Source organism: Grampus griseus (assembly GCF_964374135.1).
Source record: "Grampus griseus genome assembly, chromosome: 5".
Lineage (NCBI taxonomy): Eukaryota > Metazoa > Chordata > Mammalia > Artiodactyla > Delphinidae > Grampus > Grampus griseus.
This window is the reverse complement of record NC_138998.1, coordinates 95,947,943-95,961,270: the sequence shown is the minus strand read 5'-3', so window position 1 is coordinate 95,961,270 and position 13,328 is coordinate 95,947,943. Positions and strand designations below refer to the sequence as shown.

At 39.2% G+C, this 13,328-nt stretch overlaps 1 protein-coding gene across 1 annotated transcript in view; it reads left to right on the top strand.

Moving 5' to 3' along the window:
* Nucleotides 1-9,717, top strand: part of TMEM45A (transmembrane protein 45A) — a 101,523-nt gene extending 91,806 nt beyond the window's left edge. Inside the window, exon 6 of the mRNA XM_082655430.1 lies at nt 9,314-9,717. Coding sequence (XP_082511556.1) covers nt 9,314-9,407 — 94 coding nt within the window. The 3' untranslated portion in view covers nt 9,408-9,717. The remainder of the gene's footprint in view (nt 1-9,313) is intronic.
* Nucleotides 9,718-13,328: the final 3,611 nt, after the last annotated feature.

Sequence of the window (13,328 nt, the reverse complement as noted above, 5' to 3'; positions counted from 1 at the left end):
GTGCCACATCTTCTTTATCCATTCATCTGATGATGGACATTTAGGTTGCTTCCATGTCCTGGCTATTGTAAATAGAGCTGCAATGAACATTTTGGTACATGACTGTTTTTGAATTATGGTTTTCTCAGGGTATATGCCCAGTAGTGGGATTTCTGGGTCATATGGTAGTTCTATTTGTAGTTTTTTAAGGAACCTTCATACTGTTCTCCATAGTGGCTGTATCAATTTACATTCCCCCCAACAGTTCAAGAGTGTTCCCTTTTCTCCACATCCTCTCCAGCATTTATTGTTTCTAGATTTTTTGATGATGGCCATTCTGACTGGTGTGACATGCTATCTCATTGTAGTTTTTATTTGCATTTCTCTAATGATTAATGATGTTGAGCATTCTTTCACGTGTTTGTTGGCAATCTGTATATCTTCTTTGGAGAAATGTCTATTTAGGTCTTCTGCCCATTTTTGGATTGGGTTGTTTGTTTTTTTGTTATTGAGCTGCATGAGCTGCTTGTACATTTTGGAGATTAATCCTTTGTCAGTTGCTTCATTTGCAAATATTTTCTCCCATTCTGAGGTTGTATTTTCGTCTTGTTCATGGTTTCCTTTGCTGTGCAAAAGCTTTGAAGTTTCATTAGGTCCCATTTGTTTATTTTTGTTTTTATTTCCATTTCTCTAGGAGGTGGGTCAAAAAGGATCTTGCTGTGATTTATGTCATAGAGTGTCCTGCCTATGTTTTCCTCTAAGAGTTTGATAGTTTCTGACCTTATATTTAGATCTTTAATCCATTTTGAGCTTATTTTTGTGTATGGTGTTAGGGAGTGTTCTACTCTCATACTTCTACATGTACCTGTCCATTTTTCCCAGGATCACTTATTGAAGAAGCTGTCTTTTCTCCACCGTATATTCTTGCCTCCTTTATCAAAGATAAGGTGACCATATGTGCGTGGGTTTATCTCTGGGCTTTCTATCCTGTTCCATTGATCTATCTTTCTGTTTTTGTGCCAGTCCCATACTGTCTTGATTACTGTAGCTTTGTAGTATAGTATGAAGTCAGGGAGCCTGATTCCTCCAGCTCCGTTTGTCGTTCTCAAGATTGCTTTGGCTATTTGGGGTCTTTTGTGTTTCCATACAAATTGTGAATTTTTTTGTTCTGGTTCTGTGAAAGATGCCAGTGGTAGTTTGATAAGGATTGCATTGAATCTGTAGATTGCTTTGGGTAGTAGAGTCATTTCACAATGTTGATTCTTTCAATCCAAGAACATGGTATATCTCTCCATCTATTTGTATCATCTTTAATGTCTTTCATCAGTGTCTTATAATTTTCTGCATACAGGTCTTTTGTCTCCTTAGGTAGGTTTATTCCTAGATATTTTATTCTTTTCGTTGCAATGGTAAATGGGAGTGTTTTCTTGATTTCACTTTCAGATTTTTCATCATTAGTGTATAGGAATGCCGGAGATTTCTGTGCATTAATTTTGTATCCTGCTACTTTACCAAATTCATTGATTAGCTCTAGTAGTTTTCTGGTAGCATCTTTGGGAAAGCCCTGTGGAAAGTAGGCATAGAGGGAACTTTCCTCAACATAATAAAGTCCATATATGACAAACCCACAGCCAACATTGTCCTCAATGGTGAAAAGCTGAAAGCATTTCCACTAAGGTCAGGAACAAGACAAGGTTGCCCACTCTCACCACTCTTATTCAACATAGTTTTGGAAGTTTTAGCCACAGCAATCAGAGAAGAAAAGGAAATAAAAGAAATGCAAATCGGAAAAGAAGAAGTAAAGCTGTCATTGTTTTCAGTTGACATGATACTATACATAGAGGATCCCAAAGATGCTATTTGCCTATTTTTAAATTGGATTTTTTTTGTTGTGGTGGTTATTGGGTTGTCTGAGTTCTTTATATATTTTGGATATTAACCTTTTATCAGGTATGATTTAGGAATATCTTCTCCCGTCAGAAAGTTTCCTTTTTATTTTGTTGATGTTTTCCTTCACTGTGCAGAAGCTTTCTAGTTGGTGTAATCCTATTTGTTTAGGTTTGCTTCTACTGCCTTTGGAGTCAGATCCCCAAAATTTCACCAAGAGTGATGTCAAGGAGCTTACCACCCATGTTTTCTTCTCAGATTTTTATTTTTATTCCTATTTTATTTTATTTTTAATCTTACAGTCAAGACTTTAATCCATTTTGAGTTAATTTTTGTGTATGGTGTAAGATAGTGGTCCAGTTTCATTCTTTTGTGTGTGGATGTCCAGTTTTCCCAGCACCATTTTTGAAGAGACTAGCCTTTCCCCATTTTGTGTTCTTGCTTCCTTTATCACAAATTAATGGACCATATATGTGTGTTATTTTTAGGCTCTTTACTCTGTGCCATTGATCTATGGGTCTGTTTTTATGCCAATATCATACTGTTTTGATTTTACAGCTCTGTAGTATAGTCTGAAATCAGAGTGTATGATGCTTTCAGCTTTGTTCTTCTTTTTCAAGAGTGCTTTGGCTATTCAGGATCTTTTGTGATTCCATACAAATTTTAGGATTGTTTGTTCTATTTCTGTGAGAAATGCCTTTGGAATTTGGTAGGGATTGCATTGAATCTGCAGATTGTTTTGGGTAATATGGACATTTTAACAGTATTAATTCTTCCAATTCATAAGCATGGAATATCTTTCCATTTATTTTTGTCTTCTTCAGTTACTTTCATCAGTGTCTTACAGTTTTCAGTGTATAGGTCTTTCATCTCCTTGGTTAAATTTGTTCATAGATATTTTATTCTTTTCGATGCAATTGTTAATGGGATTTTTTTTCTTTCTCTTTCTGATAGTTCATTGTTAGCGTATAAAAGTGCAACATGTTTGCATATTGATTTTGTACCCTGCAACTTTACTAAATTTATTTATTAGTTCTAACAGTTTTTTGTTGGTGTCTTTAGGGTTTTCTATACATAGTATCATGTCATCTGCAAATAGTGACAGTTTTACTTCTTCCTTTTCAATTTGGATGCCTCTTTTTTTTTTCTTGCCTAAATGCTCTGGCTAGGACTTATAATATTATTTTGACTAAAAGTGGTGAGAGTGAACATCATTGTTTTGGTCCTGATTTTAAGGAAAAAACTTTCATGATTTCATCACTGAGTATGATGTTACCTGTAAGCATGTAATATATGGCCTTTATTATGTTAAGGTACATTCTTTTTATATCCACTTGTTGAGAGTTTTTATCACAAATGATGTTGAATTTTGTCAGATGCTTTTTATGCATCTATTGAGATAATCATATGATTTTAATCCTTCTTTTTGTTAATGTGACATATCACATTGATTGATTTGTGGTTGTTGAACCATCCTTGCATCCCTGGAATAAATTCCACTTGATCAGGGTGTATGATCCTTTTAACGTATTCTTGAGTTCAGTTTGCTAATATTTTGTTGAAGATTTTTGTACCTATGTTCATCAGTGATATTGGTCTGTAATTTTCTTTTTTATGTGTGATGTCTTTGTGTGATTTTGGTATCAGGGTAATGTTGGCCTTGTGAAGTGAGTTTGGGAGCATTCCCTCCTCTTCAGTTTTTTGGAAGAGTTTGAGAAGGATAGGTATTAAATCTTTTTTGAATATTTGGTACACTTTACCAGTGAAGCCATCTGGTCCTGGACTTTTCTTTGTTGGGAGTTTTTTGATTACTGTTTTAATCTCCTCACTAGTAATTAGTCTATTCAGATTTTCTATTTCTTGATGATTCAGTCTTAGAAGATTGTATGTTTCTAGGAATTTATCCATTACTTCCAGGTTATTCAATTTGTTGGTGTATAATAGTTCATAGTAGTCTCTTTTGGTATAATTGTAATTTCTCCTCTTTTATTTCTGATTTTATTTATTTGAGCCTTCTCTCTGTTTCTCTTAGTGAGTCTAGCTAAAGTTTTGTCTATTTTGTTTATCTTTTCAAAGAACCATCTCCTTGTTTCATCAATCTTTTCTGTTTGTCTTTTAGTCTCTATTTCATTTATTTCTGCTCTGTTCTTTATTATTTCCGTCCTTTTAGTAACTTTGGGCTTTGTTTACTCTTCTTTCTTTAGTTCCCTTAGGTGTAAAATTTAGGTTGTTTATTTGAGATTTTTCTTATTTCTTGAGGTAGGCCTGTATTGCTATAAACTTCCATCTTAGAACTGCTTTTGTTGCATTGCATAGATTTTGGTATGTTGTATTTCCATTTTCACTTGTCTCCAGGTATTTTTATTTATTTATTTTTTATTTATTTATTTTTGCGTTACGCGGGCCTCTCACTGTTGCAGCCTCTCCCGTTGCGGAGCACAGGCTCCGGACGTGCAGGCTCAGCGGCCATGGCTCACGGGCCCAGCCGCTCCGCGGCATGTGAGACCCTTCTGGACCAGGGCTTGAACCCATGTCCCCTGCATCGGCAGGCGGACTCCCAACCACTGCGCCACCAGGGAAGCCCTCTCCAGGTATTTTTAAATTTCTCCTTTAATTTCTAACACTGGTGCTAGCAGGTTAGAAAGCGACTGCAAAAATGGTGACTGCTAGTGCTGGTGCTAACAAAATAGATGGGGCAGAAAGCAAAAATGGTACCTGCCAGTGCTTCCATTCCTGGAGAGAGTCCTAACAGATTTCTCCCTTGCTGGCAGATGCTTTAAAATTAACAAATGTATCACATTCACATATGGTCTAGGCGCTTTTCAAACTGTGGCTTTTGTGCTGGATTGCCAGGTGGGTGAGTCTGCATGCAGGACCTTTAAGAGTGGAATCTCCATTCCTTACAGCCCTTTGGTTTTTCTGGACGTCAGCCCTGTTGGTTTTCAAAGCCAGATGTTTTGGGGGCTCATCTCACCAGTGCAAGTCCCAAGTGTTGGGATGACTGATGTAGGGCACAAATTCTTGCTCCTCAGGGAAAAGCTCTGTATCTTTGAGATCCCTTCCGATTGTGGGTCTCCACACCAGGGGTGGGGTTTTCGGTGAGACTGTGTCTCTGCCTCTTTTACCCATCTCAGTGTGGACCTCTTGTCCTTTGCTGTGGAGGAGCTGTTTGGCTAGTTTTCAGGTATTTTTTTTTTTATAGGGAATTGTTCCTTAAATAGCTGTAGATTTGCTGTGTCCATGGGAGGAGGTGAATTCAGGACCTTCTTGGCTGCTCTCTTGAACCACCTCCCCCACCCACCCTTGTTCTTTTTATTATTCTTCTCGTTCTTGTTCTCCTCCTTCTTCTGTATCAAAAAATGTATAATGTGTAGACCCTATGGGGAGAGAGAGACAATTTAAATACAGTACAATAAATGGAAACAGTGTAAGAACAAAGCACTATTGGAGCCCAGAGGAGGCCTCCTCACAATTGAGAATTAAGCTGCAGCTTGAAGGATGAGTAGGAGTAGAAAGGAGTGAACATGGTTCCTTATTATTTCCATTAGCATGATAGCTAATGCCAAACCAGAGTTGGCCTGGCTGATCCCAACTACTAATCATGCAGACTCCAATCCTTCAGACTTTAGCACTGATTGAAATGTTGTATATCTGCAGCCTTCGTTATACAGCCATGAGCTATGTGTGGTTATTGAGCACTTGACATGGGCCTAGTGCCACACTAAGTTTAATTAATTTAAATATCCATATATGCATAGTGACTACCATATTGGATTGTACACATCTAGCAGGTGCTCTAGATCCCTAAATTACAGTAGCTGGTTCTAGGCCCAGTGGGGTCTCAGCTTCTGCCCCAGCTAGCTTTCTAGTCCTCTCTGTAGACATTTGCCCAGGTTACCTCTCCTGCTCTGTGCTTCTTTGAGCTTCACTGCTATAGGAGCTTTGGCGCTGTGTCTCTGCATAAGGAAACTATTTCCTTGTCTAGCTCCAAAATGTCTCTGGTAGGCTTTGGGTCAGCTCACTTTGATCTGTAGTTACTCCTTCTAGGGGTCTAAGTGCTATGGGTGCTGGGAAATTCTACTTTCTCATTGACTGATTTCTATTAGTCCTATTCATTTCCCTCAAAGCACGTTCATGGGCTGGTAGTTTAGGCTCGCTCAGCCATTGAGTGAAACTTGGCTTCTTCCTCTGCTGTTTTAGGCTGACTTCTGGGCCTCATCTCCTTAGGGGCTGGGCAGCTTCCAAGAATAATGCCGGCATTCAAGGAGACCCTCTACCCCATGTCAGTTCCCTTCCAGAGCCAAAAGAAGGCTATTGTCTCTTCCTGTTTCAAAAACCTTCAGACCCCTAATGAATCTCTTATCCACCTATAGTTTTCTAGAAACCAGAAACTCCATGTTTACTTTTTCAACTGCCTCTCCTTCCCCAGCACCTTTCACTTTTTGACCATGTAGTTGCCTCTACCTGGCATATCCAAATTAAATGCTCATCTCTTCTCTGAAAACTTCTGTGATTGTTCTAGCCTTTGCTTATCTCCCTTCATGAGTGTTTAGAGTACTTTAGTCTCTACCACACATCTTAACAATTGTGATCTATCTTGTGATATTTACTATTAGCTCATGTTAGTCTTACCTGCTAACTTGATTGTGTCACCTGGAAGAAAAGACCTTTTTCATATTTCTCACAGCTCTTGGCATACTGTCAAACATATAGTAGGTACTCAAGACACTTATTTGCTGTTTTAACAGATCTGTTTCAGAAATACTCGGAAATAGGGTTCAACATGATTTCCAAACATGATTGTTTGGAAATCATGTTTTATATGCTTTTAAGTTTTGCTCTCATACTGCTTTTGAAATATAAAAACAAGAACTTGTGTTCTGATATATTTTGATATAAACTTAAGCAGTAGCTTAAAGAATATCACGAAGATTGAATACTGACTTTCAGTGAGGTCATATGCAGGATAATTCAGGTGGATTGTAGTGGATTGTAATTCAGTCACAGGTGATGGGTTTTGAGGACATTCTATCCACATTTATTTGACAAAGCACAAAGATCACCAAGGAACCAAAACTGGGTTATGGAACTACTGCCCCCGAAATCTCTGAAAAATGAAGCTGTACTTCCCAGCTCTCCAGAATCACGGTTTAAAGATTGCTTCATCTGGTCCCATGCCTGCAGTTCTCATCATGACAGCTCATAGGAGAGACCTATCTGTTGGGAAATCTTATTATGTGTTTTACTGTATTTCATATTTAAACACCACTGTGGTACAGAACTATTTCAAAAGCCCCTCTGAATGGACAGAGAAATATTACCCATTTTCAGGTTGGTTTTCCAAGCAAATGATTCTTGTGAGCCATTTTGAAGAACAAAATAGAAATGACCAAATTCCAGGCATATGGTAGTTTGCTTTCTGGATGTTTGATTTCCAGATTGACTCTGGAAGTATACCCAAAGTCTCAGCTCTGCTCTTGTATTAACTGAAGAGAACATATGGGAGCAAAAGCCCAGACACACCCTGACTTTAGTTCTCTGGACTTGCATCATTCCAGGAACTAGCAGTTATTTGCACTTCCTCTTTATTACTCCATCCCTCAATCTGTCCCCAGTAGCCATTTCTGCATGTGCCAATACCAAGGGCTTCAGGGTGCAGATAGAGCCTGAATTTGCCTTAGCTTGGTGGTTTGTAACAACAGCAGATGAAACCCAGAGAGGAGGAGTGGGGAAGTGCAGGAGTCACTAGGGTCTGTGTTAACAGTTAATTTGTAATCAGTAGCCAGTTCTTTGCTTTATTTTCCACAAGAGTCATCAGGAATGAACGAAATGAATGAATTAACTAATTAATCCCTTTCAGTTAGCACATATTCAGGTTGTGCAATGTGGAGATAACTGTGTGGCTTTAAAAAATGACACATTGGGACTTCCCTGGTGGTCCAGTGGCTAAGACTCCATGCTTCCAATTCAGGGGGCCCGGGCTGGATCTCAGGTCAGGGAACTAGATCCTGCATGCTGCAACTAAAGATCCCACATGCTGCAACTAAAGATCCCGCATGCTGCAATGAAGACCCCACGTGCCGCAACTAAGACCCAGCGCAGCCAAATAACTAAATAAATATTTTAAAAAAATGACACACTGTCCCAGTCATCAACTTACTTAACACTATTAGCCTTTCGTGAGAACAGTGCCTTGAAGAGTTGAGGACATTGGGAACGATGTCAATGGTCAACTAATTATCGAGGCAAATGATTTTGAATACTTTTTCTTGACTCTTGCCAAGTCAATAGTTGTTACTGATACTGCTCAGTTGTTGTATGTTGGAGGAATTAATGCTGAGTTGGAAGTGACTGAAGAATTACCTCTGAGGAGGTGAGTGATATGAACTCCTGGCAGATTGCTCCACAGCCCACTGAATCATCAAATATGTCATGAGCCACTATTGTGTACCAGACATTGTTCTAGACTCTGGCAGAGTTAGGGCAGTAAATAAGATGAAGTCTCTGCTCCTAGGAAGTTCATACTCTAGTGGGATCCAGAGCACAAGTAAAAGCACTGTATATTGAGAGGGGTGGGCCAGACCTTCATTGGAAGAAGAAAGGCAGAAAACAAGTGTAAAGCTACAGATAGGCTGGTGACGTTTTTCATAAAACGGGAATGATTTTGATGATTTGGTTTATCAGTTTGTTTGCATATCCCTGTGTATTTCTGGAAGTTAACTATGTTTTATTGACATGGTCGCGGCACAATGTCTTCACAAATATCATGCACAGGAAAAGCTTTGCCTAGTTCTTATTACATCAGAGAAAGTGGAGAGCCTGCTGAGTTCCTGCCACTAAGAAGCTTCACATCTTCCAATGTCAAAAATTGTAATTCCTTCTGACCTACAGATTCTCTTAATCTATGAAAACAGTTACAAGAATGGAGGTCACTTCTTTCAACTTCTTAATTCATCATGGAGCATCACATGCGGTTGAGCACCCTGTGGCCAGCACAAAAGCACTCCTCTGAAGACATGAATAGAGGCTGCAGTACAGACCAGACTTGACGTGGGGCTCAACATGGGGCAGGAGATGCCTTCATGCACTTCCTTCCTAGGAGAGGGCTCCTTTTTGGACCACACAGCTGAGCTTGGTTTCATCTGGGATTACTACAGCCCAGAGATTCTCTTGCTTGTTTTAGAAATGATTAAAGTTATAAATTTTGAATATGATGCAGACAATCATATTACACATTTAAGAGCTTTATGGTATCTGTTTGCTTATATGCTGCTTTAATCTACACAATATTTGCAGGTGGCTCCAAAGCCAAATAAAAGTGATTTTCTTTCTAGGGGTGCCTCTTCCATCTGCACAGATAATGTGGAGTTTGCTGTATTATAGATACATATAGTTTTGGGTTTTAATTTTAAACAGCATAATACGAGATGACTTTCATTCTCCTCAGGTTGGTTAAATCTCGATTTAAGAGGTTCTGCCCCTCAGAAGTTGGACTCCTGAAAAATGCTGAACGAGAACAAGAATCAGAAGAAGAGATGTGACTTTGGGCATCCAGTCTTTCTAGTTGAAATTTCTCTTTTTTTAAATTTTATTATTTTTAATCACAGTTTTGCCTTTTCACCTTTTGTTTGGAGAACAACTGGTTGAGAATGATTCTTGGTGTCATGGTATTTGGGGCTTGGAATGGCTCTCCCCAGGTCATCTAAAGTGTGATGCCTACACTGAAAAATATTGTTTTATTTGCCTTATAGATATATATGCTCAGGGTTCCTGGGCTTACTACCATTTGTAACTCATTATAGATGGAATTTCACTTGTTTATCTTGTTGCTGCAATGAGAAATAAATGAATGCATGGACCTTCGTTCAAACACCTCAGATCTTTGTTTTTGTTATTCAACTGCACCCCACCTTTATGTCATGAAGAAGACGCTGTGTGACACTGAAATTCCTTTTTGTGAGAAATCTCTTTCTGTAGCACCTGCGTTCTCCCCTGGGAAAAGCAAGCCGGAAGTCATCCTATGATGTACTCTCTCAGAGAAGATAAAAGGGCTGATCCACGGTTACAGAAGGGCACATGGTTGGTAAAGCCATGAAAATTTGGGAAAGGAGAGTCGTGATGTTATCCAAAGAGTAAAAAAAATCATCACAGCATAGTATGGCCACCATGCCCTCTGCTCTGCGAAAATAATTGAAGGGTTAAAACAAGGAAAATCCTTTAATGGAATACCTAGGTAAAAAGTCAGAGCCCTTCTCTCATTGGTGGACTAAGTAACCTCCAATGGAGAGTCAGGAAATCTTTTCTCATTCTGGCTTTACTATTCACCAGCCTCTAGGGTTTTAACATTTACCATGTCCTTCTCTCTGATGTTAGGGAATTGAATTGGATGAATCAATTTCCAGCTGTCACATTTTATGAATCTAGGGTCTCTGAGACAAAATCGAAGTTAATTTAGTACCATATTAGTCAGAAAGGCCAGTCTCTGCTGTGACAGGAAAGAAAAGGAGTACTGCAGGAGTCTGTGATGGTTGACTTGAATATGAAGGAAAAGAGGCAGTGTAGCGGGTAGCTGGAGGTGTCACATGGGCAATTAAAACCTGAAGCTCCCTGGCTTTCCAGAAGCACTGACAAATCCAGGAAGCTGCCCCAGTCTGGTCTTATCACATGACACTGAAGAGGGAGGTGAGTGGATTCTTTAGGCCAATGAATTGGATACATTTCTTTTTTTTAATGTAAGGGTTGAAAAGAGCAGATGTGGGTGCCTACATGTTTATCTTGAACAATGCAATCAATAGACCTTAATACATTTCTGGCATATGAAATGCCCACATGCCGTGGTCCCCAGGTGATCATGGCATTCTGCGCCATGTGTGTCCTGTATTTTAGGGTTCTTTTCCTTAGCCCAGCAAGTTTCTATGATTTTGACAAGTTTGTATTTCAGAAGAGTGAGCTGTCAACTGCAGGTTACGTGAAAACGGCATTGCTGGTATCTAGGCCTGAGCAGGAACTCTAGGAATAATTAGCATGAACCAGATTAAGACTGGAATATTGAAAACTGTAAGTGTAAATATACTAGCAGTCTTTATGAGAGAGCAGAAATGTCCATTCCTGCAGTCTCTGCACACAGAGAACACAAGTGAGATGCAACCCAGTGAGTTCTCAGAGGAGGAACTTCTGGTTCAGGTCCAAGTCCATAGTTTGGGGCTATCTTCTAGTCCCTGAAATGAGCAATAAATTGAGCATGATTATTATAATTTTATGGAAGCCTTCACCAAGGAAGGGATGGAGGAAGGGTGCCCTCCCTTACTTTTGCTTGTATTTTATCTCAAATCTTCCAAAAACCTGGGGTCTCAATTCCTGAGTTTTTGCCAAACCCCTTCATGGGTATCCCATGCTTGATTTGCCATAACCAAGGTAAAGAGACTCTTTTTTTTTTTTTTTTTTTGCGGTACGTGGGCGTCTCACTGCTGTGGCCTCTCCCGCTGCGGAGCATAGGCTCCGGACGCGCAGGCTCAGCGGCCATGGCTCACGGGCCCAGCCGCTCCGCGGCATGTGGGATCTTCCTGGACCGGGGCACGAACCCATGTCCCCTGCATCGGCAGGTGGACTCTCAACCACTGCGCCACCAGGGAAGCCCAAAGAGACTCTTTAAAAAGACTCAACGCAATATAACCATGGCTGTTAATGTGATAATACCTCTTTAGTGATTTCTGTGATCTCTAACTGCCTTTGCTTGGGAAACTGCAGCCTCTGATGGCACTACCAGCTCATTGTTGAAGTGGGAGATCAGGTTATGACCGTCTTGGTGTCCTCCTCATCATCTTGTCACTTTAGGGCTCATTAATCAAGGTTGTATTGATTGTATGTTGGATGTGGATTAATAATGTGGTTTAGGAGTCACCGGGGCTACAGGAACAGTGAAAATAAAAGCTGAGAAGTGACAAGTTCTTCCCAGTACATGGAGTCAATAAATTAAAAAGCATGAAAGAAAAGTCTGTATACATGGAGAATAGATCCAGAAATTCTATATTCTTTCTAATGTGAATTCCAGATGGGAAGATTGAGAGAATAGAGGACATGCGTGAAATAATAGAAAAGAATTTCCCCTAAATAAATAGCAGTGAAGGGAGACTTTTGCTTTAAGCTTAGAGAGGTGCTTCAAGAGATGTGCAGTGAATAGAGTGATTGGGTTTCTGGACCAAACTGGTAAAAATGAAAAAATATAAGCCATTCTTATACCTTTACGTTCATGTGATGAATATTATTATTCTATTTTTAAGTCTAGCAAATTTTAACACTCAGTTTTAAAGAGACTTTAATGTTTGGGGCACAGCTTTAAACTTAGATAATTAGATTTCCCTTTAAACTTCTTCACTATATTTATGAATTAAATATTTTTTGTATTCTTAAGTACTTCAATGAACCAACAAATCTTCTCAAGTTGTTATTATTACAAATCTAATTTCTTAAACTTATAAATGTGGTGAAACTTAAGTTTTCTTAAATATTCCAATACTGTATATACTTAGTGAGATTTCAATTGAAACTCGCAAGTGTAAATTTGTTAGTCAATTGCACACTTATAAATTGAACTTACAAGACTAATCTGCATAGATGAAATTATAATATTTGTAAAATTATAAATACCTAAAATGCTACACATGCATCATTCCTTAAGGCACAAATATCAACATTATGATTTTGATGCTCTTAAACATTTCTGTACTTAGCTCGAGTCTTTCCATGTTAAAATAGGCTTACTGTTAAGGAAATGATTTGTTTATGACAGACAATGTCAGGGAACACCTAGTCTGCTTGTTGAGATATTGGACCCAGATGTTGAATGGGACAGGATTCTTGGCAGTGACCCTAATGGCATGTGCTGAATGCAGTTACTTATAGTCACTACGTCAAACCCTCCACACAGGCTGTCTCCCAGTCTTGCACAGCACAGGGAAGGTGCCTTCCCCAGCTGGAGTCATACTTAAAATTGCCTGTCTTTTCTGCCTACTCATGAAAACCTGCAATCCCCACCCAGGCTGTCATGTCATTTGATGGGATTTCATTATTCTTTAGCTCTTAAGATATTAACTATATTTCCTTCTAAGAGTAAAACTTTCTGAACTTGAGGTAGTATTGCCCATTTTTCCCATATATTTCCTATCTGATGAGACTGCTTCCTTTTTACAGATGTTAAGACGATAGCCTAATGAATTCTAGGTCACTCTCTTTTAAAGATAATTCAACAGCTCTGAGCTGGGCTGTCAGTATTTCTGAGCCTTTAACTCTTTAAAGCAGGGACAACACAGCTGTGTTCAGTGCTGGTGTGAGTTTTGGGAGGAATTGATATGATTAATGCAAAAGGTTAGAATGGAGGCAAGAAAGTGCCTCTTACCTGCTTCCTCTCATGATCTTGAGCTGTTCTGCCTGTTTTCAAGTGTCCTAAAGGGAGGGTTAAAGAT